At 44.4% G+C, this 25,500-nt stretch overlaps 1 protein-coding gene and 2 long non-coding RNA genes across 4 annotated transcripts in view; 1 reads left to right on the top strand and 2 right to left on the bottom strand.

Annotated features, from left to right (window-relative positions):
* Positions 1-25,500, top strand: part of celsr3 (cadherin, EGF LAG seven-pass G-type receptor 3) — a 104,814-nt gene that overhangs the window by 21,406 nt on the left and 57,908 nt on the right. The window contains exons 2-4 of the mRNA XM_037105545.1: positions 5,996-6,339; positions 7,947-8,235; positions 23,055-23,277. Of these exons, the coding sequence (XP_036961440.1) occupies positions 5,996-6,339; positions 7,947-8,235; positions 23,055-23,277 (856 nt within the window). The remainder of the gene's footprint in view (positions 1-5,995; positions 6,340-7,946; positions 8,236-23,054; positions 23,278-25,500) is intronic.
* On the bottom strand, positions 1,023-6,087 carry LOC119023536. 2 transcript variants are annotated; one of them, XR_005076287.1, is made up of 3 exons: positions 5,952-6,087; positions 4,926-5,008; positions 1,023-3,098 (listed from the first exon to the last, which is right to left on the bottom strand). It is a non-coding gene; the product is annotated as an uncharacterized LOC119023536 (long non-coding RNA). The 2 variants fall into 2 exon arrangements; XR_005076286.1 differs by having other exon boundaries at positions 5,619-6,044.
* On the bottom strand, positions 6,191-7,955 carry LOC119023538. The gene is made up of 3 exons (XR_005076289.1): positions 7,867-7,955; positions 7,250-7,345; positions 6,191-6,324 (listed from the first exon to the last, which is right to left on the bottom strand). It is a non-coding gene; the product is annotated as an uncharacterized LOC119023538 (long non-coding RNA).

Genomic DNA, 25,500 nt, shown 5'->3' with positions numbered 1-25,500 from the left:
TACGAAATGCTTTGTTTTCCCGCGGTGCTAAAGATGCCAAAATAACCTTCCATTTGTGGGGCTTTGAGTTTGGAGGTTATTAATGTTTTATTGTTTCCATGCACACTGAAGCAGAGTGGCAAGGAGAAAGGGCGATGCATTAGTCATGACTTCCCGGCTTATTGGAAAAGTTATGGACAAGATCACCCTTACTCACCTTTCACTCGGGATGGAAAAATAATTTCACGTCTCCTCCGTGTCTTCATATTCCTCTGAGATAGACCTGATGGCAGTGGAGTGAGCAGTTGTTGTTGAGTCTCCATCCAACACATCAGTTGTCTTACAGATGTGATCTACTGTACATGCTGACAAAATGACTGACACCTCAAAGTCCATAAAGCTACAGTAGGGATTAAAGGATAGATGACTGAATGCATGTCCTTGTAGACACTTTATTCCCTTTATTCACTGTCAGTGGTATGTAACAGTATTTCAGGGTTAATATCTTTAGGTTACAATGAATACATTTGGCTCTGAAGTATCCAACTCATCATTTAACACAGTATGATAATTTTGTCCAAATTATTTAAGTTGTTTTCCGTGAGGCACAGGGGTACGTGTGTTGGGATTCCACCAACATTTGACCTTTTCAAAATGTTGTCTGAGAGCCAAGTGAGGACTGGTTTCATGGTTTATTTAGTCGATAATGTTCTCTGACTCTCTGTTGGAATTTAAAATTCTTCGAGTGGAAGACGGCCAGGTGGATGGTTTTTATCAACTCAAGGGAATCTGATACAAATACTACAGCCAAGGTTACATTTCAAAGTGGGTCATGAACAGGACCAGGGTGTATCGAGACTGAGTCAAGAAAGAGACTTTCAGAGGCTGAGATGAAGTCAATACCAAGACTAAGGCAGAACAAGTCTGAATCAAAGAGTCCAACAATGCATGAGACGCATGAAATGTGGAACATGTGAACTATAGGCACTCCTAAAATGGATCTAAAAGACCCACATTCATGAAACACCACACAGATAAACAAATGAAAGTTAATTTTTTATTTTATTCATTTTAAGTTTATTCCCCTTCATCAACAAGTGCAGATGAATTCAAGAAGAGACAGAGACCTTCAAAAAGTGCTCTTGAGACTCAGACCGATCTCGAGTAGTACAAAACTATTCCAAAGTAACAATCCCTCCTGTATCCACGTACACACATCATTTTACCAAAATCCCAAACAAACTCTGACATATTTTAACATTAAGCCTTCAGCAGGGCGTCAAACCATTTATGACTGTGTTCGACTCCCATACGTACAGTTCATAACACTTTTTCACTTTCAAAAACTTTGCCCATAGAGCTTTGGTTAAAACGTGTGCCTTTTAACACAGCAGGACACATTATGATTAGGCTTAGTGTCAGACCTCTGCAGATTCCTGCACTGTAACAACAATCCTCAGTTGGTTAACTTGTGAAAAACAAAACAAAAACCACACCATAGAACTCTGTGAAAAATGTCCTTATTGTTTCTGACTTGTGTTTTCTGCAGAATTGTAATAATCATGCCACAGCATGCACCTGTATATAATCACTGACCCCAGCTGACAGGAAGTGGACAAGGTTTGTTGGTTGTAGTTGCTTAAATGGCCGTTTGGCTTGAATTGTTCTAGTTTGTCTTTTTATTTTCGAGCCTCCAAATGGCTTCATATTAGTGAAGATCCCTGTGATGATGCAGGTTGTTCAAATTAGCTGTACTGAGCGTAGCCACGAGAGGAAGCCAAATGAAGATATTTTACTGGGTGTTTTACGTGTGTGTGCCAGATTTACTATCAGAATTAAAGGGCTGCCTGGGGCCAAAATACCTCTGAAGGCTGATAAAATCCCAGTCAAGTTACAAACTGTCAGGGCACACCGGGCACTGATACTAATCGAGGATCACTTTCCATCAGCCTGTTACACGTTTTGTTGAGATGTCAAATGTTCCTGTTTGAAAGTCACTATTGTCCCCCGTGGGCCACCGAGGGGGATTTCTAGGAGCCCGCGGGGAGTTTGCCTGGCAGAAGAAATGGTTGTATTTTTTTTTGTCTCTTTAGAAAACAGTGAAGCACAAAGTCCACAGGGGGCTCACATGGCAATAAAAAAACATTGTGTCAACAAAAAAACAACCATGGTGCAGATGGATTGGGTGTGTTTGTGTGTGCTTTTTGTATCCACTATCTTTTTGAGAACCATCCTGACATTTCATCTGGTCCTCACTTCTTAGGAGGACTGTAAAGACTTGACATTTTGGCAAATACGCTCATTCGCTTACTGGCTGAAATCTCCATGAGAAGATTGATACCGCTTTCATGTTTATATGCTGAATGTGAAGCGGGAAAGTCAGGAGACGGTTAGTTTAGCTTTGCACGGAAATCTGAAAAGGGTGTTGTTCTACAGGGACTGACTTGCACAGAACTTCCTGCTCGGTTTCATACAGAGGAAATACATGATTCGGGCTAGCTGTTTCCACTCTTTATGCCAAGCTAAGCTAATCGCCTCCTGGCTCCACCTTCACATTTACCACACAGACATCAGACTGGCATTGATCTGTCTCGTCAACAAGAAGGCAAATAAGCGCCTTTCCCCTTAAGGTTAAGCTGCTGTCCCAAGTGAAGGAGTTAGTTCATGAGGGATGGTTAAAAAGACGGACATGTAGATTGGTGAGGAGCGAGCTGAGCTGAAAGGCAAAGCTTTCAATTTAGCTGTCAAACTTCAATAAATAGCAGAAATGAGTTTCCTCCACAGGGTGACTGGGCTCAGCCTTAGAGATAGGGTGAGGATCCTGGACATCCGCAGGGAGCTCAGAGGACAGCCATTGCTCCCCAGCGTCAAAAGAGGACCTGCTGAGTCGGTTAGGGCAGCCGATTAGGAAGCCTCCTGGGCACTGTCCTTTGGAGGTTTTTGGGGGCAGTCCAACTGGGAGGAGACCTTTTCGGTTAGACCCAGGACTCGTTGTTGAGATTATACTTGTTGTCAGGCCCTGGAACGCCACTGGATCCCCCAGGAGGAGCCAGACAACATTACAAGGTGGAGGGACGTGTGGAATACCCTGCTCAGCCTGCTGCCGGGGCGACCCAACCCTGGATAAATGGATGGAGGGAAATGTTTTGCATCAGGCATGTTGATGGTTACAGCTAGAGCTTGAGTCCAACAAAAGCTTTGTGTTAATGTTGGTCTTAACAACTGTATTTTATGTGTGTGTGTGTGTGTGTGTGTGTGTGTGTGTGTGTGTGTGTGTGTGAGACTGGGTTCAGATAATCCGGCGTCTTTTCATAGATCCCTGTCTCATCTCAATGACAATGGGAGAACAGCATCAATTACTGCCCCGTCTTTGCATCCTGATCCAGGGCTGATAATAGAGCCGGCTCTTAGCCCCACAAGACGAGGTCGCATTTAATTACTTCACCTAATACTATATGTTATGCTGGAGTCAAGCCCAAAATCGGTCTATCAACCTATCAGTCATTTCATCTGTCTAGTTCTTGGATTCTGTGTGAATCCTAGATGAGTTTTCTGTGGGAGTTTTTTTTTTCTCCTCTGGCTGTCCATTTATGACATGGGTTTCTGGATTTTAGTGTGTGTGTGTGTGTGTGTGTGTGTGTGTGTGTGTGTGTGTGTGTGTGTGTGTGTGAGCGCCTGTGTGTTAGAGGTCAGTAGGGAGTGAGGCTCCTCATAATCCGGTAATCAAACCAGCTGCCACCGAACCCAACCCCCATCTCTCCACCTCTCCTTCCCCGTTTATTCAGTCTTTGCTCTCCTTTATGTTTCCGCCTACATCGTGCTCTCTGTCTCACACACTTCTCTTTCACTGTGACTATTTGGTCTGTTTGACCTCTTCTTTGCTTACTGTCAGCCTTCCTTCCTCTCCGTCTGATTTTATTTTGAAGCATGTTTTGTCAATCAGTAACAAATTATGACCAAAGGAAGTAAATTGATCGATTTACTTCGGACAAATAATTTAATCGATGCTCTCAAACTGTTTTGCCACAGAATTAGCAAAAGGGGCAGAAGTGAACGTCAATAATCAGTGAATTATTTACATTAATACTTCAGAAGTGCATTATTATTGATTCCCTATTTGTGAGCTATAAGTATCCTCTTTTTCTCTCTCTCTTTTAATTAATCTCTGGTCTAAGGCCTTCCGTCGCTTGCCCTCCTCCATAATCTCCTCTGCTTTTTTTCCAGACTTTAATAAACCCTCTCGCTCTCCTTCACCCTCCACCGCCTCTCTCTTCTTCCCTCCGTCAACATCCTCCCTCTGCCTTTCCATTGCACCAACTCGCCATCCACCCATCCCTTTTCTCCCCCCATCTCGCTCGTTCTTTCCACCACTTGCCGCGCTCTCTTTGCATCAAGACCCCTCATGTATTGTATTTCTCGCTCTTACATTCTCTCCACCTTATCGTTCACCCTGCTTCACCCCTGCAACGCCTCGCTGCCGGCGCAGGGAAAATTGCCTCCTCACGCCGGTGCGGTTTGTGCGCATTTGTATTCTCTGATAGCTTATTAGCCAGCTTGCCGCACCGAATTGCTTTACAGTGTACTCTGCGGCCGCCCAGCGCCGGCTTGTGTTTGAATGCGGAGCAGATGAAAACGCATCTCGTGCCTGTTGTTGAATCAGGCATTGTTCTGTCTGCAGGGGTCGCGACCCGCTGCGATTCACGTGAAGGCTGTTAAATTCGTAACCAAAGCTGAATGCGAGGTGACGGGGGAGATGAGAGAGATGTTTACTGCACGAGAGCGCTCAGTGATCCCTCTCCATCTCTATCTCTCTGTGGCTTGTTCAATCACATGCACAGGATTTGAAACCAACTTCCTGGCTCACAAATACTTACTGGAACAATAAGCATGGCATCATCAGCCGACAATGGTGAGCTGGATTTCAGAAAATCACTGCGACTACTTACATAATAAATCTCCCGTCATCAACCGCATCTGATGTCTGCCATGTAGGTCCACCAGGGAATTAAGCAGTGTGAGCAGATGATGACTAAACACAAGGAGGGAAAAAAAAATACATAAATACTGCTGGCTGTGAGAAACATAATATTCTGGTCTGGGTATGGCCTAATTCAGGCACATTTTACAGTAAATGGAAGTCAACAGTTTACAGATTTCGATGTCAGCCACCAACACAGGCTGTAGGGTTCTGGAGTGAAAAATCTTTTACCCAAAGTACAAACTTCCTTCACAGCAGATCAATTCTTACATACTTTGTGTAAAGAATCCAGTTTGGCCAGAGCAAACTTACCCTCCATGACATTATTCAAACATACAGAGTACTTGCCTGAGCACTTCTCTCCCCTCTTTCACTCAGTTTAAGGAGCACACTGAATTATAGTTCATTATCTCTGACAGCTGTAGATACAAGTTTGAGTGTGCGTGTGTGAAATTGTGTTTCTGTTCTGCGGAAGACTGACTCCACCGTTAGTGATGTCCGTCTTTCTATAAAAAAGAATCATCCTCTGTAGTATTTGTACGCATGTAGTTTTTGCATTGCATAAATACTTTTTAGAACCACTCAGCATGTGTGTGTGTGTGTGTGTGTGTGCCTTTTTAAGCTGTAATTACACAAAGCAGTCTAGAAAAATGAACTGTACCTGCATTTGAATGTGTGCCGGTGTGGATGTATGTCCACAATGTCTGACATCATGTGCAGAGGAGAGAGAGAGTCCTGCACGTACAGTGGTTCAAGCTGCATGTCTCATAATACAGTTGTGACCTCCTCACCTCTTCTCTTCCTCTCTGCAATCCTTCCTGTCTGGCTCACATTCATTTATCAGTGTCTCTTTATTTCCTTCTCTCCTCTCTCTGCTGTTCATCCCTGCTGTCCCTGACCCTCCTTGTTCCTCCCCCTTCATCTATCTCTCCCTTTTCACCTGTTCACACCTTCGTGTCACTCGATCTCCTCTCCCAACATCTATTGACCTGACCTTTTTTTTTTTTTCTCCTCCACTCTCTTCTTTAACTTTTCCAGATGGCGTCCACAGCATTTCAGCCCCCTGCGTCCTCCGCGTCCTCATCATCACCGAGGACATGCTGGGCAGCAGCGTCACCGTCCGCTTGCAGAACATGTCCCAGGAGCACTTCCTGTCACCGCTGCTGGGTAACTTCCTGGAGGGCGTGTCGGCGGTGCTCTCGGTGCCCGTCGAGGACGTTTTCATCTTCAACATCCAGCCGGATCTGGACGCGGCGCCGGGAGGGATCCTGAACGTCAGCTTCTCTGCCGCGTTGCCGGGCGGCCTCTTCTTCCCCTCCGAGGCCCTGGAGGAGCAGCTGTACCTGAACAGGCTGCGGCTGACCTCGCTGACACAGATGGAGGTTAGCTCACATTTACAACTATGAATACACACACCAAACACACATTGTAGTGCTCTTTGAAATCCAAAATCGACACAGGGACAAAAATACCACCAAATCTTCAAATCAAGCATTCATTCTGTCACATGTCTGCGCTCACGAACACGTGTGCGGCAGCTGGAAATCAGGGGTCCATGTAACGGGACATGCCGTGCAAAAGTAATAGGGCACATTGTGCAAACGCACATGCATCTTAAAAGACAGTCTCTGGAGCACAATGCATGTACACTGATACATACAATACAGATGCCATGCCAGCGCAGCCATATGGGCTCACTGCAGCAACACACTGATATGGGCGCTCTCATGCATGACATCACGCACACCTGGACACAGCAAGCACATCAGTAACACACAAGCCTTACACAACTAACGTAGCGCGAGAGATGCTTCGATAGAGACGAACGAGGGGAGGCTGCCGCAGGAAGGAGAAAAGATGTATGAAAGGCACAGCTGTGTCAAGAGATACATAGTTTAAGGCCGAATGTGCGTGACCTTTTTTCTACGGGGGCTGTCACACAAACACACAAAAACACATGCAAACCTAATCTATATCCTCCGACCGTCTAAGACGTCACAATCCTGCAGATACATCTGATCCCGTGACCTCAGCAGTAACAGTAAGAACAGTCCGCAGGGAAGCTGATGGTCTTACAAAGCAGAGAAATAAACTAACTAAATGAATAAATGAATGAGTTAATAGAGATGACCGCTAGCAATAAGTCTCAGTTTGATAGAATTGTAATTGAACACCACTTAATAGGGCATCCAGTGATTCATGATAACAGAGATAAGGGAAACCGATAAGACTGTCATCAAGAAATGAAGCATAGCGCAAGTTCATGCAGGACACGGAAGTCATGAGCCTCACCTGTAGTCACCAGCCGCTCCGTGGAGCCTCGGTGATATTTAGAGGCATCTTACCAGCGTGTCAATATTTTCATCAACCCAGAGGCTGTTGTTTCACCTGGACCATGGCAGAGGAAGATATTTACAAAGATTCCATCCAGTAAATTAAATCCAAACACAAGGATATTACCGGGCAGTCGACATTCCTGCTTGTTTCCCGCTCACATGAACTATTCCTCTGCAGAAAGAATATGTTTAATATAGATACACTTTGCTCATAATTACTCCCAGCAGTATTTTGACTTAAGGAATTTTCTTGATATGTAGTCTATTTACATTATGTATTGGTACTTATTACTCAAGGAAATGGTTTGACTACTTTTTTTTTGATTCCTGCTTGCATGGCTATCTGGAACAAATACGAGTCAGGATATGCAAAAAAACAAAAACAAAAACAAAATTGCATGTTTCAGCCAGTGAGAGTGATGGAACACACCCTCAATTACAGCATGGCGAGTCCACAGTGCAGAGAGAACTAGTGTAGCAGAAGTGGATGTGAATTGAGACGCCATCTGGAACAAAACGAAAAAAAGAAAAGAAAAAAAAAACCAAAAAACAACCCAGCAAATTACCACGTACACGTTCACACAGCGGTCTTCATAATGACTGCTCCTCTCCCTCTCTCCTCCTCCTCCTCTCTCCTCCTCCCGTCACTCCAGGTCCTCCCGTTCGACGACAACGTGTGCCTCCGCGAGCCGTGCCAGAACTACATGAAGTGCATCTCGGTGCTGCGCTTCAACAGCTCGGCCCCTTTCATCTCCTCGCCCTCCATCTTGTTCCGGCCCATCCACCCCATCGCAGGCCTGCGCTGCCGCTGCCCGGTGGGCTTCACGGGCGATTACTGCGAGACGGAGATCAACCTGTGCTACTCCAACCCCTGCCTGAACGGAGGGGTGTGCGCCCGCAGGGAGGGAGGCTACACCTGCATCTGCCGTGAGGACTACACAGGTGAGTGTGCGTGTGTGTGTGTGTGTGTGTGTGTGCGTCTGCGGCTTTACTTAAAGGACATGAGTATGCTCAATATGCTGATTGTAAACTTTGTCTAAAGTGAAACTCTCGCCAAAATGCAACCTTTTTTTGTGAATGTATATGAGTCAAACCTTAGTATAAAAGCGTAATTACTAGTCATAGTTTAGTTTTCAGGTCAAACTCATTTTAAATGGGAGTGCTTGGGGTAGATTAGCTAGCATCCAAATTTTTAAAACACTAAGAAGGCTCGACACAACATGAAACTTTGTTTGTACTATCACCAGGGTCTCTACACATGAACACGAGCATTGAAAACATTGTTTGTGTACACAGAGTTTACTAAATAGAGAGTTTTTGGACAAAGTTTCATGTTGCGTCGAGCCTTCTTAGTGTTTTAAAAATACAAATTTTGATGCTAGCGTAAAAGTGCCCCATGCGCTCCCATTTAAAATCGAGTTCGACCCAAAAACAAAAATACTGTAAATCTTAAAAGTGCTTCTTTCGCTTTTACACGAAGGTTTGACACATACACATTAACAAAAAAAAAGCCTATGAGAGTTTCATTTTAACAACACAAACTGCTGCTATCTGTATTTTCTAACTTTGTTTTGATGACAGTAAGATGGGGGCTGCAACTAACAAGTATTGTCGCTGCGAGTAATCAGTTAATTATTATTGCGATACATATTGCCACAGAGGATTGGAGAAACCCGAAGGTGTTCACATGTAAGAATCTGGAATCAGAGAACTTGGATGATTTCTTAAAATTGCTGAAGCTGATTCATTGGTTACCAAAATAATACTGTTCAGTTTAGATATCATACTGTCTTTACCTTGCCTTACATTTGCCAGTGTATTTTGCTTTTAACTCTGCCCTTGAATTGCCTCTATAGCATGAAGAACTCACAGCACAGTCAGCTGCTCCTGTGAAAATGTCTTCTCTGTTCATCGCTTTACATCACTTTATCACTTTGTCTTTGAGCAGCTCCAAAGTCAGAAAAAAAACACCCTCCTCATACGTTTCAATGTCACACGCGCCTCAGTGTCGATCGTTCCATTACCATCTCGTGTGAAATAAGCAGATCCAGCGTCACAATTGAATGAAAACCGTCTCAAGTTTGTACATTTATGTGCAGGTTCAAACATTTGGGTTTGGTTTTGAAGGATACATACTTTTTTCACTGATATACCCGGTGATAAGTTGTTTTGAGAGTATGTCCTATTATTGGTGATCACTTTATGTCACCTGTTTGAGTTGAGTGGCCACAGGTATGAAGAGATGGGTGGCGTTTGAAGAGATAGGGACGGGGGGTGCAGTGTGCGCTCCCGTGTTTCCCCTGTAGCCTTCAACTCCAACCTGGTAAACTGATTCTGACTTGACTGTGCGTCTCTGTTCGTGTCCCGCGCTGACTGCCTTGATCTACTCTGTTTTTCGCTCTTTTGTCATGTCGAGCTGAACAACATGAAAACACACACAGCCTCCTGGGAGAGCTCCCTCCTCCTGAGCTCTCTGCCTGTTATCTAGTCTTTTATATCCGCACACACGCATGCGCATGCGCACACACACGCACACGCACAAACACACACACACAAACATGCACTGCTGCCATCCACCCAGACTCCTTTTTAATGACACCAAACTAATTTGTCCCCTCTCTCTCACACTTTTCATTCTTCCTTACCTTTCCCAATACTCTGGACTAATTTGTCGGCTCTCCGTCCGGGTCCCCCTCCGCCTCCCCCCTGTTTGTCTGCCCCCTCATACCGCCGCATCGCTTCAGTCTCCGAGCCACTGAGTGGATGTAGGAGAGGAAAGATGCTATAAATGTCAGCGTGCGTGTCTGGGGGATATTTCACACTGCCTTTTATTTCGAATCAAAAGCGAGCTGGGGGAGTGAAGCAGCTCTTCCCTTTCATGAGAGAGACGGAGTGTTTTCCAAACTCCCACCGAGGCAGACAGAAAAGGAGATAAAGGGAGAGAGGAAATGAGCAAAGGAGAAATTTGAGGTAGAACGAGACAGAGTGCGAGCAGGAGGGTGGAGAACAATGGGAAGTAAGTGAGAGAGTGAGAGAGACGGAGGGAGTCAGGAAAGTTTCAGAAGCTGAGAGAAATTTAGGGTGATGGGGTAAGGGAAAGAGGGACATTGAAGGGGAAGAGGGAAGAAAATTGCGAGGAGAAAGATATAGATAGATAATAGAAAGGTCACATATAAACTGTTGGGTTTTGGGATGTCACCGGTGAGCTTTATAAGAAGGGGATAATGCAGTGAAACCAGTCCAGGTTTGTGCTCCTAGATCACACTGTGAGACACATCTGCTAACAGCTGATGTGGAGATTTGGTAACCGACTGCTGCTATGACCCACGTCCGCAAACAGACCAATCAGATTGAGACTTGAAATGACTCCTGATCATTGTAAGGTCTTCTAAGTCAAAAACGACAACAAAAAAAGGTGCTAATGCTACAGGAAAGCTTGAGTGACAGGTGACGTGTCTCTCCTTGCATTCATTTCCATCTCTGCCACGTTGCCTTGAATCAGCGGACATTAATCACAGCATTCGAACGCATCTCCGAGTTGATATCATACAGCCTGTGCAGCGGACCTGCAAATTTGCCAAGTGTGTAGGGGGGTCCAAAGAAAGAGACAGCGGGAATGATAAGACATAAGGAAAGAAGATAATAGATAATGGGAGACAAAAAGGAGGCAAGAAAAACTGTGAGAGTGATAGAGACAATTACAAAGAAAGAGTAGACGATGGGTCAGTAGTGGGCCAGAGAGCAAAACACCGGAGAGTGAGAGATGACGGGGGAGAGACGGCTATGACAGCAATATGAGAGACGAGGGAGACAAATGGATTCAGCGAGAATAGCTTTGGAAGGAGGGCTGCTGCAGGGGGGGAAATGGGACAAGAGACCTCTGAGAGCAGTGAGAGACTGATGGGGGGGTGGAGGGTGAGAGGTGAGGGATAGAGTAGGGGGAATCAGATGGGTACTGGGTAGTCGGTGTTGGTGCTTTTCCTGCGTAGGCGTCGGGTGTTTTGCGGTGTGTTGTCGACGCCTGGGGCTAGCAGGAGGAAGAGGAGGAGGGGAGCTGATAAACGGGGACGAATTGATTCTGCAACACACGGAAATCTCCAGACGTCTCCCGACCAAGTTTCCTCTCTCTCCCTCGTTCGTTTTCCCCTTTCATTTTTTTTTTCCATCCCAAACCTGCCTTCATCCATCCCCCTCATACGCTCTTCGAGGCTTTGAATTGCCTTTTCCCTGGAACTCTATGGATCGCTCTCACAGGCGGGAGCTAAGCCCGGGGTTTAGACCGAGACAGGAAACTTTTATTTTCCCCTGACTGAGAAGTGTTTTTTCATTCGAGAACAGAAGCTTTTGCACAGACGTATTTCGGTCGTGATTTGTGAACGGCCAAATGTTTCACGGGGAAAGAGTTCACTCATCTCGAATCAAACAAAAGCGATTGGGATGAGCATCAAGTGTAGATTAGCTGGCTGAGGGGAAATGCCTCATCACAACAGAAGATTATGATATATTGTTACACCAAAACTAGTGTGTATGTTTTTATAAACACTGGTGAACCCACTCAAACGTGATACACTACTTTTAAAGATGATATCGCCTTAGCCCTTATAGTTTTCATTGAGTGTGCTGGTGAACACTTCCTCCCATTAGAACTGGACCCTTTAAGGATCACTTAGCCTCATCACCTCCTCCGCTACAAAGACTAGAGCAAAGATGAGTCAAGGATCTCACAGCGAACATAACCTCGGGCTAACCCCCTCTCTAAACCACATGTTTAACCCCAGGATAAGTCAGGTTTGACATGAGGGTTAAAGCCGAGAAGAGAGAGATGGAGCCCTGCTGTGTAAAAAGGTTAACAACACCTCTGTGGTGCAAAAAACCCTGAGATGTAGTATCATGTGAAACACTGCATCGGATGGGGTCATACACCATTCAGATGTGGGGGTTGAAATGAAACCATGTTGATGAAAGCAAGTGTGTTAATCCGGGTGTTTTACAATTTGGATCAAAAAGCTTTTTTGTTTACAGATGTGCAAGGCTGTTGGGGATTTCCTCGAATGAATGAATTAGACGTGAGTCAGTCCGTGTTGCTTTAAACTGCTCCCAAGCCTTTTTCATGGCGGTATGTTCAAGTATGTTATATACTGGGACCCTGGAACTAAGGGAGTGTAAACTGATGGTAAAATGAAAAGCCAAGCAGAAAACAAAATTGATAAAGTAAGACATCAACTGATGTTTTGAGACCTTTCATATGAGCCCAATGCAGAAATGTAGTATTCTCTGTCTTGCACATACTGTATCCAGCTGCTTGCTGCACAGAGTAAAATGTGATGGAGACTTGAAAATATTAACCACAGCTCCTAAACTACAATTTAATCGGTGTCTGCCGGTGAAGTAGATTTTGGCCTATTGTTTTATGACGAGTAATTAAAGGAAAAAGTTATATTAATTGTGGAATAATTCCTCTGCTTCCCTGAGACATAAAGCTATCTATTTCCAGGGTGCCTCACTAAAGAATGTACAGGGGAAGTTACAGCACCACTGCCACGAGGCTAAACTGCACTCTCTTCTACTCATAAGTATTTAAATATTTCTAACCTCTAGCGCTTACTTCCCTCTGAAACATGCAAAGCTTGCAGTGCTCATGGGAATGTGCAACAGTCATTAACCCCGAAAACAAGAAAAATACCTGAGTGGTACAAAGACAAGTTCCCGCTGGACAGTCAACCTTAAAGACAGAGATAACAATACACAGAGAGAGATGATATCTGATCGTTTTCACTCAACCGAAGGAACTCAGAAGTGATAGAGAGAAACGCACATTATGCAGATTCTGGTGAGATATAATGGGGGGATATGCCTCGGAGAGCCGCGAGATGCAAAGAGGAGATGGGAGACAGAGACAGAGAGGGAGAGAAGCATGGATGCAGACTAAATTGGTTTGTGAGAAGATAAAAATGTGGCGGTGAGCTGTATTTTACGGCAAGAGAGGCTGAGAAACGGGAAGTTAAGGGGAGGAAGAAACAGTACAAAATGCGGTAGGCAGAGGTAAGATTAATTTTTGGATGTGATAGGGCAGATATGCAAGTTACACAGAGAATATGTGATCCAGCAGATGGGCAGATCACACTCACAGAGGAATCCAGATCGAGCAAGACGGATGATGCTGGTTTTTAGGCTTTTTGAAGAAGGTTTAAAGCTGGAGAGAAAAAAAACCCTCCTGCATTAGTGCAGGAACTGAGATGGAGAGAGGGGAGAAATTTAGTAGGTTGACATGAGACTGAACTTTAGCCTCTGAGACTAAATGAGTTTCGGTCAAGGAAACACAGGGAGAATAAAGAATCAGGCAGACAGAGAGAACTGAGGAGTGAATTAGTTTTGGGGGATGGGAGGAAGGTGGGTAATGAATACAGAGCAAGGGGAGAGTAAATTATGTTTGGAAAGATAAATTGTAGAGTGAAGAGGAGGTATAGAGGGGCATGACTCAGGGAAAGGAAAACTAGCCAGGACCTTGGGGAGGAGAGGGAGAAATATATATGGAGTCACCACATATGGATGGGAAACTAATTGGACTGAGAAATTAGGCACTCAGCTCACTGAATGCTTAAGCGAGGCAGAAGAGTTCAACAGGTGAGGTACATTAGATAACTGTGTTAATCCCTCAGTGGGAGGCTAGTGCTCTCCCCCTCTTATGGTATATTTAAGCTCACAAGATCTAGGATTGGTGGAGCCTTTCATTGACTCCAGCCACCTCAATACGCTTGATTTTTTTCAAGAAGATCGATTAATACAAAATGTTGAAAAATGCCCTCACAATCTCACAGCGTTGAGATTTAGTGAAAGTGAGGAAGAAAATCTCCTGGATCCCTCCCTTCATGTGGAGCTACACCAACAGTTAATTGGGTCTGTCTTCTCTGAGACCCCTCCTCTGTCCAAGTTCCATGGAAGTCCTCTCAGTAGTTTTTTGACGATGTAAACGCAGTCAGACAGGTCACAGCAGACAAATTTATAAAAGACACACAAGTTAACAGACATTTATTCTTAATACTTCTTGTAATGCAAGTGGTGAGTAACAGACCAACCATGGACCAATATAAACAAGCCATTCATATGAAAAAAAAAACATTTGTATGAGCAACTCATACAAAACAAAACAAAACCCTTAAAATGTCAAAAAATACCACCCAGGACTGCTCAGAGGTATGACATGTCACTGTGAAGTTCCACAGCTGTGGATACAGAAAACCCTATCAGTCATTCGTCACCATTACAGGTCAATCAATAAAATGTGTGGACACCACAAAGAGCTGAGTGATGGTTAGCAGTTCTTCCCTCTAAAACTTTTTCTAGTAATGAGGCTGATCTGTCATGGCAAACTAATCCTTCTGGTGGTGTTGGCGGGGAGCTCAGCTTCAGAATCAGCACCATGGACAGCGGCTGCGACACTCGCAGCTCACACTGCACCTGTTAAACTCCTCACACACACACACACACACCACCAGAGAGCTGAGGCGCAAGACTTCATGTTTGTCGGAAGAGAGCGGTCCAGAGAGTTCCAGAGTGCACCGGTTTAATAACACAACTGCAATCTGTCCGGACAGTCTGCAAACTCCTCGGCAGTCAGTGATAAAGCAGAGAAAACGTTCAGCTTGTTAGACGCGTGCCCAGTGGCAGATGTGAGCCATGAAATCAGAGCTAATTATTAAACTAATCTGAGCTAATTATATACCCATAAGACTACCAAATGACGCCAAGAGAATTGATGTTGTGAAACTTTAAATTCTCTGTAAGACTTATATTTTTATACAAGACAGATGCAGCAGGCATGTGTAATTTACCTCCCGTGATGACTTCTGAGGCGGACATATTGACATTCTTTGTCTTCTGTAGTGCTTTTTAGACAAATCTCTGAGCTGTAAAATGCTAAACCCAAGTCAGAATCAAGGACTAAATGAAGGAATTAATCAGCCTTCACAGAAAGCATGTATCCTATACATGGTGTTAATGAAGAATTATGCACCTAATTACTGTAGAACTAATCACAACACAGTAGCAAATAAAACGACTACAGTAATTTGCTGTGTCGAGAACAGAGTTGTTTAAAGTTAGACCACTTTTTTGCAAGGGGGAGGGTGAGGAAAGACAAATCATAACTCAATTAGTTTTGGATTGATAAGGCTCGGTGTGAAACGAGAAGAAAAAAGAATGTCAGAGACGAGCTTTTGGGCGATAAGACAGTGACGGCATTTCGGGGGAAAAAAAATAGATGAGTGAGTTCCGTTCAAAGGTTGAATGAGGATCACTTTTCAAACCGCGGAAAAGGCAGGATGTGTTTGTGTGAAGATATCACACGCGAGATATGAAGTCAGGGGGAAACGCGACATTTGAAAAGACGGACTGAAAGTGAGGGATGAGAGAGCGACGGGAGTGGAAACAAACAGTTGGAGGACAGAGGACGAGAGAGACGAAGCCTGAGTTTTTTTTTTTTTACGGGCAAGATAAAACCAGACTGTTTGGGTGAGAGCGGAGGAGGGAGGGAGGGAGGGAGGTAGGGAGGGAGATAATGGTATAGGATGGATTCAGAAGCCTCGGTGACATCAATTTTAGAGGTCATTAATAGAACGGATGAGTTTGCAAGTTTTGCGTGGTGTGTGTGTGTGTGTGTGTGTGTGTGCGCAAGATCGAGACCAAATTAGCTGAGGACAGGGTAACAGGGAAAAGGTGTGTGTAGAGGTGTGTGTGGGTAGGTAAAAGAGTGGTGGACTAAATTACATTGGGGAAATAAAAAAATAGCAAAGTGTTGGTTGTTGTTGTGTGTGTGTGTGTGTGTGTGTGTGTGTGTGTGTGTGTGTGTGTGTGTGTGTGTGTGTGTGCGTGTGTGTGCTGGGGAGAGAAACAGGACACTTAAGGAGAATAAATTACCTTGTGGAGTGTGAAAGAAAAGAGCAATAAGTGGTCCAAACAGTGAGAGCGATGAAACTCGCTCAGTCTCTGGGATTGAGGTTTGGAACGAGCACGAGAGGATCGAGGAAATGGGGGCATTCATAACAGACATGATTTGGAAATAGGCAAGTTGTATGAAAAAAAAAAAGCAAAACACATACACACACTGCAGTGGGACGCGATTCGCTGAGTTGGGTGGGGATGAATGCATTAAACAGTGAGGGAGGAAGGACAGAGGAGACTGAATGAGTTTGGGGGGGAAATGAGTTGGAGAGGAAGCAAAGAAGAAGCTCTGCAGGTACCTCAGGCCCCTCTAAAATATTTGTGTCGTGAGAAAAAAAAAGATAAATTAAAGGGTAATTCCGGTATTTTTAAAGCTAGGCCCTATGTTTATATATTTTGGTTAAAAGTAAAAGTTCATTTATACAGGGTTGTCCCAGTACACTCACAAACAGCCACTAAGCATGCTGCAGTGGGGAAGCAACATAACCCTTGAGGGCGACCTCTGCTTTCTGTTAGTCCACTGAAAGTTTGCGTAGTATTTTCCTTGATCCCATTGTTCCATCAGATGCGTTGCATTGCAGACCTTTGTCTCAAATGTCTATGCAAAAGTCATCATCGACTAAGATATGTAAAGGAAGTACGGTATACCTTTGCTCACCATTATAGCAGTCACAGATAGTTAAGTCATAGAAGATTTACTTTACTTGTCTTTGATATCGAAAGAAAATTTCTTTTTTCCATGTTACTGGTTGAGATTTATGCGCAAAGTGAATAACTGTTCTAGCTGAACGTTTGTCAAGCTGAGGAAGAAACAGGTGAGACGTATTCAACAGCGGAAGTAACAAAAAAAGATTACGTAGTAGAAGAGAGAGAATAGAACATGAGATTGCGAAGGAATGAAAGGGTCGGAGGACAAAAAATGATTAAACGGAAAGAGGACGCTAAAGCGAATCGTGAATACACGTGGGAGGTGATGGTTATTGATACGTTGGATCCGATCGCTTGAAAGAAGGAGGCCGAGGCAGATGAAAGTAAGAAATGGAGGATAAAGCGTGTGAAGAAATGAGAAGCACAGAGCAGATTGGAAAAGAGGCAGGAGATTGAAAAAGGGGAAGAGAGGCTTTGAGACTGATGGAAACGTGTATGGAAGGGAAATACAGTGAAAATGAAACAGAAGCACGTACACAGGAAGGAAACAGTGGAGAGAAAAGTGGGAGGAGGAGGAGGAAAATTTCAGAGAGATCTCAAACAGTAAGAATAGTATGAAGAGCCATCTAGAAAAATGTTAGAAAAAGCAAAAGGGTACCAAAGCAGAAATAAAACAAAGATGCTGCAGGGAGACAATGTTAAATCAATGAAGGAAGAGGAGGAGAGACAGTGAGGATGTATACAAAGTTCGAATGAAAGTTAATAAGTAACTTTCCGGTTCCAGATTTGCCCTCTTTAGTGCATTTAAAGCTGTAGGATTGGATTTATTTCTGGAATACAGCTCACCTCGTTTTCCATTTGTCCAGTTGAAGCAATGTCTTTGTAAAATGACGTCACCCAGATACAAATCTCAGAGCTGCTCGGTAGATAGTGAATAACAGGACGACTAACGAGACTGTGTGACGGCAGCCATGATAATTTTTTACTGAGGCACAAGGGCATCGCGTGAATCACGAACGGAAGCCCTACTTTCAAGTCAAACTCGATTAAAATGACACATCTTGGAGAACACGACCCTGAGCGTGATCAGTGGGCCACTTTCACCTGATGACATCATCACTACAGATGTCTTGTCATATATATATATATATATATGACTGTATCTCTCCAGAGCTCAGACTCTGTAGTACCCTTGAAGGCGCCCTTTTGGTTGAGGAGGTGTGCAAGGAAAAAAAAAAAGAGCTCCAGAAAGGGGGACCCACAGAGGCAAGACAGGAGGGAAGCAACTGGGAGTGTATTGGCCTCCAGGGATGTACCATGTGTTGGGGTGGGAGGAGGTGGGGGCGATGGGGTGGGAGGTAGGGCGGAGCAAACTAAGATGCCGGGGGGTTGGTTGAATAATACCGGCTTTGATGAATAAAACATCTGCGTGAATGAAGGGGTGGTGTGAATGCATTAAGCCAGGCACAGAGGAAGAAGAGAGGAAGAGAAGAAAAGAGAAGAGAAAATGGCAAGATGCAGAAGGAGATGAAGGGAGGAAGGAGAGAGGAACGGTGGAGGGAGTGTTTTATATATCTAGAGATGTAAGGTGGAGGGAAGATGGAAAGTAGGAAGGAAGCAACATAGAGCAAGAGGAGGAGGAGGGAGGAGAGGAAGTGAATGCAAATAGTTCTCAGTCTTTAAACAATAAAGGCGAAGATGCAAGCGGAGAGGAGTCTGAAGTTTTCAAAGATGAAATGTATTTTCAAGTTTGTGCGCTGTGAATAGGTGTGTGGTTTGGATTGTGTGTGTGTAGGTGGACGTGTGCGTCTGTGGATCTGTTAGAGGTGAAATTTAGATTCTCTACTCCAGCAATTTTGAAACTTGACCAAAAACTTTAAGTATTTGATGCAAAATGAACTCAAGAATCACGTAAGCAGCATTTTGGTGCAGCAGCTGTTTGAAGTGGAGCTAATTTAATCGACTAACGTTGGGTACGCTGCTGAAATGAAGAGCTGATGGTTGATGGGAAAATTAATCAGTGGTTTTAAAAACATTTACTTGTTTGGTTTATGTAGGATTTGCCGAAATAATCACTTTATCCAGCTTGTCCACTGTGACGATTTGCTGCTCTTCTGTGTCTCGTATCATTTTGAATTTGAATTGACACTTTGTAGACTAAACAATTACACAGCTCGCTGAAAAAAAATGAATAAAGTAGCGAGAAATGAAAATGATTATTTACAATTAAAAAGATAAGAAATACTTGTTACTTTCCACCAGTTGGATGCATGTACGATGAGCTCATGTGTGTTTGTGTGTGGGTGTGTGACCTCCTTTGTTCGGCTGTGCCGGTGCCTTGAGCAGGCTCTTGTGTGTCTGGTGGGTGTGTGCGTTTCATCTGTGTGCGCGTCAATGAAGTGCTTGGGCGTGTTTGTGTGTGTCAGACGCTCGCCGTTTGTTTAGTCATTCTCCTGAACATGTGAGTCTGAACACTGAGCAGAATGAGGAATTACACACTAAAGGCAACTTGTTTGTCCAGCTTTAAATGTGTGTGTGTGTCTGTGTGTGTGTTTTGCCTATCACTGATGATCAGAGGAAGTGCCTCGATGAGGTTGAACGCCTTCGGACCATCTGGGCAAAATCCTAGAAAAAAAAAAAGTCTGTCGTTGAGTCCGTCTGACATCACGTCTGCAATGCTCTACCTCCTCTAATTAGTGTGTTTGTGTGTGCTGAGGATTTTTTGTCTACAGTTCTTATTTTTGTTGCTGTGTGTGTGTGTGTGTGTGTGCGCGCAGTGGTGTGTGTGTATTTTTTATTTTTTTTGTCCTCCATCCACCCTCAATTTATTTTCTGCCAGGCTCTCAACCTGTGCACAACTGGGTGTGCATAATGGACCAGCATTTGTTTTTGTGTGTGTGCGTGTGTGTGTGTGTGTTTAGGTCTCGCCACACGCATAATTCATGAGTATTAATGTCTATTTATTTATTTTAATATTAATGAGAGGGTCTGTATGGATGAATGGGTGCAACAAACAAAGGCAGGGAAATTGTGATGTATTAGAGTGTGTGTGTGTGTGTGTGTGTGTGAGAGAGAGAGAGAGAGACAGAGAGCGCGAGTGTGTGTGTGTGTGTGTCCCAATTTAGTTGCTTCCCTGTTGTGTACACTTACATAGAAGTATATGTGCAATGTAGGAGGGAAGACAGGATGAGAGAAAGCTAAGCCAGGACAGACAGATGTGATAATTTCAATGTCATTGGCTGTGTGTGTGTGTGTGTGTGTGTGTGTGTGTGTGTTTCCTCAGGGTGATCTGGTGGTGTGAGAGAGTGCATTTGTTTGCCAATAACTGGCAGATCCCAGCTGCCTGGTGGCATGAGTAGTGATGTGGAGAAAAGGAGTAAGGCTGAAATTAACTTTGAGATGAAAGGAGAGAGGAGCAGATGACTGTAACGGAACAGGGAGATCGTTGGATGGAGGTGATAAAACAAGTCACTTTACCAGAATGAGCTACATGAGGTAAGCAAGGACGGAGAGTTCAGTATGAAAGCTTGACAAATAAAATTGATCGAGCACAAAAAAACGAGGCATTAAGCCAAGTGAAGAGGGACACATGCGTGAGTGCAGAGAGTGATAAAAGCTTCCTTTACTCACTTTAAAGTTGAGCACGGAGGAAGAAGGAAGGAGGGTGGAGGGATGAAAGTAAGGACACATGATGGAGTTGAAGTTTACATCAGTGACTTCACAGCTGAATACATCATACTGTTTGTGTTGTATGTGTCACAGATCAGCATCGGTGTGTATCAAACATGGTGCGTGTGTGTGCTATTACAGCTTTTTCCCTCAGCCCGTCTGTGTGTGTATGACTTGTGCATTTGTGTGTGCTCGTGACTTGCCCTCGGGTGTGTGTGTCGTGGCTGTGTTTGGACTGTGTGTGAGAGTGTGTCCATGTCTTGTGTGTGTCAGATGATATTTGTGTCCAAATGATCATGAGGATAGGTGAAGGCTTCTATTGACTTACAGCCGGAGGACGTCATCTCGGTGTGTGTGTGTGTGTGTGTGTGTGTGTGTGTGTGTGTGTGTGTGTGTGTGTGTGTGGCTGTTAAGATATAAGGGCTCTGCCAGTGGGTACTTTGGCATGTAAAAGCAGCACAAACAATGTGCCAACAGAAACAGCTACATGATAAAACCCGACAGCCTCGAGGGCAGGGGCAGTGATGTGTGTGTGTGTGTGTGTGTGTGTGTGTGTGTGTGTGTGTGTGTGTGTGTGTGTGTGTGTGTGTGTGTGTCTGTGTGTGTGTGTGAGAGAGAGAGAGAGCGAGGAGGGAATTTGAAAGAGACTGTTTTTTAGAGATTGAATGTATGTTTATGTCTTTGTTTGAGAAAGAAAAAAACATGTGTTGCATCCATTATTAATGTGTATGAATTTTGGTTAGTTTTTTTCGGTATCATTGTGTGTGTGTGTGTGTGTGTGTGTGTGTGTGTGTGTGTGTGTGTGTGTGTGTGTGTGTGTGTGTGGAGCCGTCAGCAGGTTCTAAAGTGGGTCCTTAAGGAGCCATCTGTCTTAAGGCTAGTTTCAAACCCCGTCTGCTCTGTTTACATGGAGGCCACTGGGTGTGGGTGTTTTTTTGCGCGCAGCTGCTAAGTGTCAGACAATGTGTGTGTCCAATTCTGCTCAGGGAAAGGTGAAACCCAAAAAGAAAGGGTTAGCGTCTACTCCTACATACCTTTTCTTTTTATGTGGGTGATTGTGTATATGTGTATTCGTGTGTGTGTGTTTTGCGTGGGTGTCTGTGCCTCCAGAGACTCTTCAGACCGGCGCTTGACTGGCAGCCAAATCTGTGGTTATTCTCGTCTGCTGATTTGTTTGTGTTGTTTTTTTTTCCACGTTTCTAAAGCAACAGAAATCACAGGCGGCTGGAAAATACTCCCCCCACCCCCTTTTTCTTTCCTTTGCATACACACTCTCCTAAATACTGTACACTGAGCTGGCTGTTCATCTGAGGGGTGATGAAGGTCTGTCCTTTGTAACAGCTGTTCTTACTCCTGCTCCTCAGGTATCAGCACCCCGCTGCTTACACCATCTAATCAAGTACTAATTTGCATCTAAAGTGGCAAAAGCGGTTTGCTGTCTGATAGGGAAGGAAACAAGCAGCACTCTGTCAAGCTGCTGGCATCAAAAAGGAACCACTGCTTTATAGGTGGGGGCAATTTCAAGACACTCACGTGAAGTGTACGTCTCGGAAGCCAGAAAGCTCTCAAGTGACACGACCTTTTCTTAACAAGGCACCTAAAGCAACCGCAGCGGTGATTAGAAGCCAATCAGCTGATTGCAGTTATGAAAGTACAACTTGTGTGTATTGATATAGGTGAAAAGATGTGGTCAACTTCTGTGGTGTTTGTATGTAGATACTGATCGTTCTCCCGCTGTTAACACATGAGATCTGCTAATTGCAGCCTTGCATGCCTCGCCTATTTGATTAATGCTCTTTGTCGGAGAAAAACAAAACAAACTGCTCACTTCACCTTACTTGAAAACTTCAACGCCGCAGTTATTAGATACTGTTGATTGGTTAAGAGGAGAGGCTTGAAACCTTATTAGTTATACTGTATCTCTAGCATCCATCTCAGCCGTGATGGAGCTGTGAGGCTTGTGGGAGTCAACTCTGTTTCAACATGTAGACCTGCATTAGGTGCATATTTGATGTTTTAGAGAGGCAGAAGCAGTGTTTTCTGAGGGGGCATCGCTAGAGATGAATGAAATTACCTTCCTCAAGTAGAGCATCTTTACACTGATGGAGTGTCGCTCAGGGAACTTGCTTCAGGGTAGGATAAACAGTTTATTCCACACTGATAACATATTCAGCATCAATTTCTTCTAGTACATCATTTAACATTTAGTATGTCACGGTCATAGTCCAATGAGTCAAATATTAATATCATGACAATATTTTTTTCTCAACCATCGTTTGCATTCAGTGTGTATGAACCGCAGGATCTTGACTGGAATTTAAAGTAACCGTCTGCTGAGTTGGACAATGCTCTTCTGCGCAGTGTGTGTTTGTTTTCATGGACTTGCCACTGAGTTCAGTGAGGACAGCGCTAATTGAACGTTCTTCGGTGTTGCTGCTATTCCTCCTGAGATTCGGAAGAGGTTACAATAATAATTTTTTTTTGTTTTGTTTTAACCTCCCCAGGTGACCGATGTGAGTTTGACCGGCGGCAGGGCAGGTGTGTGCCAGGCGTGTGTCGCAATGGAGGAACGTGTCGGGAGCTTTCAGGCGGAGGTTTCCGGTGCGAGTGTCCTGCCGGAGGCTACGAGCGTCCATACTGCACCGTCACGGCCCGCTCCTTCCCACCGAAGTCCTTCGTCATGTTCCGGGGCCTCAGACAGAGGTTCCACTTGTCCATCTCGTTAACGTGAGTAGTTCGGAGGTCGAAATTTCTATATGTGACCTTAGAACTCTCACTCTCTGTTCAGATTTTTTGCTATTTTCTCCCTTCTTTCTGTTCTATCTTCTTTTCTTTTTGCCTCCGCCTCTCGCCATCCAGCTGCACTCAGACACAGATCCATAACCACTGCTCTTTGATTCTCAGTTCTCTTCCTCTTAAGGAGTCTCTCGCCTCTTTGCTTTAATCTATTTATTTCATCTCCCTCTCTGAGATCGATCCTATTATTCATGTCTTCTCTCCATGCTGCCTCCACTTCCCTCTCCAGTGAGAGGTGTGGTTTCTCCTCTCTCTCCTCTTCATCCATCAATTTACAGGTTTCAGTTTCATCTCCTTTGCTTGCTCTCCTTCCACCTTCCCTCCTTATCGTACATCTTATCACCTCCCTATTCAGTCTCGCCTGTTTCAGCAGAAGCCAGATTCTGAATCTATTGTGACCCTATGCTCTGACTGTGATAAAGGGCCAGTACTCTTTATTTTTCAAGCATATGTAGTCTTGACATCACCAACCCAGACCAAAATATGCTAGTCTGAGTTGCATTAAAGTTCACCATTGAAGTGTTTGATTTGTGCAGTTTTGACACTCAAAATGTGGCTTGTTCTCAGACCTTTTGCCAGGGACTTAAAGCTTAAAGGTTTTTCAAGCTGAAGTTTTATACCCGAGTTTAAATTCTCTCTGGAAAGAGGAGGTCAACATCCATGCCACCTGTAGATGTTATGTCGAGTCAGGGAGGGAGGAGGCAGTGGTCCAGTGTAACAGAGGAGTGAGCCTGGCTGGTCGGCGGGCAGGCAGGCGAGGTCGCCTGGGAGCCACTCAGGTGGAACTCTGGAAGCCGGGATGGAGAGGCGCTGGAGTTTTCTGCCCCGAGGTAGAAACAAAAAGATGCCATCATGAGACGGAGCTCACCAAGAAAAAAAGAAAACATACCTGTATATATCCGTGGAACCTAGAATAACAATTCTAAGAAATCACAAATCTAACACAATGGTTAATGGCCCTTGATTTAATCACCGTAACTGGCAGAACAATCTGGCGCAGGAGTGGAAATGAGACCAGTGTTATGTAGCAGGGGATGATGAGTGAAATGATCTGCAGGTGCGTCTCTCCACTATTGTCGACACTGCTGCCAGGCCTGCAAGATCCAGACACAGGTATACAGGAGCAGGTGAGGGAAAAAGGGAGGGGGAAGACAAACAGGGGGAAAACACAAAAACACAACAACCCACTGTCATGGTCAGACCATGGCAGTAGAGACTGTGAATGAGATCAGATTTGCATTAGTTTTCTTGCAAGCAGTCTTTTTTTAAACTTTGCTTGGAGCACAACTTAGCAGCCACAGCCTTGAAGCTTGTTTTGCTGGCCTTTAGATCATGATGCTGTCACAGTGTCTCGCTGCAGAGGTCGCTGATCGTCTCCTTGCTTCAGGTCCTTTGTCTTGCTAACCCGCCGCCATCGCTTCCCTGCCGCCCCTTCATCTCTCGACACACAGAGTGGTCATCTATGGGAGATCTGAAGTGGTCCCTAAGAGTGGTCAGACAGAGGGGGTTATGGGATGGTTGCCATGGGTGATGTCGCCTAATGATAGTTGCTAGGGTTGACATTGCCCATGGGGTTGTTGCTAGGCTGAGTGGCCACCGTGGAGCGGTTGCTATGAGACGCTGCGGTCATGGTATTCTTGACAAATGAGTTTGTGCGAGTTGTTGGTGTGTAACAGCTCCACGTGATTTGTTTCATTGATTTGTCTCCTATGTGGGCAAATGTTGACTGTTAAAGGGGCTCTTTGTAACATTTTCTAGCAATTTAAACATACTAATCACTTTATTATAGGCTGTGTATGAGTGGATTCCCATTGATGTGACTTCATGTAGTTATCGAGTTCCCCTTGTCATTGGCTCTCTCTGTTCCGCTTACAGAGTGCAACAGATGGTAACGTTAGAAAAAAAAAAATGGACTACACTAACATGATCAAACTGCAATTAACTGAACAAACTGAGATTAAGATTCAAACTGCTGGGAAAATCAGGGCGAGGAATGTCCAATATAAATAGGAATCAAAATTTTCTGTAAACATTTTGTGCATATCGGCACGTAGATGTAAATAGAACAGAGTTGAATAGGTTGGCCTCAGTGGCGGTCACCTGATCCAGCTAATTTCAGTCAGTATCGGAGTGGTATCAGTATGGGATCAGTGC

Source organism: Acanthopagrus latus, chromosome 7 (assembly GCF_904848185.1).
Source record: "Acanthopagrus latus isolate v.2019 chromosome 7, fAcaLat1.1, whole genome shotgun sequence".
NCBI classification, from domain to species: Eukaryota; Metazoa; Chordata; class Actinopteri; order Spariformes; family Sparidae; genus Acanthopagrus; species Acanthopagrus latus.
This window is presented reverse-complemented; position numbering and strand designations above follow the sequence as displayed.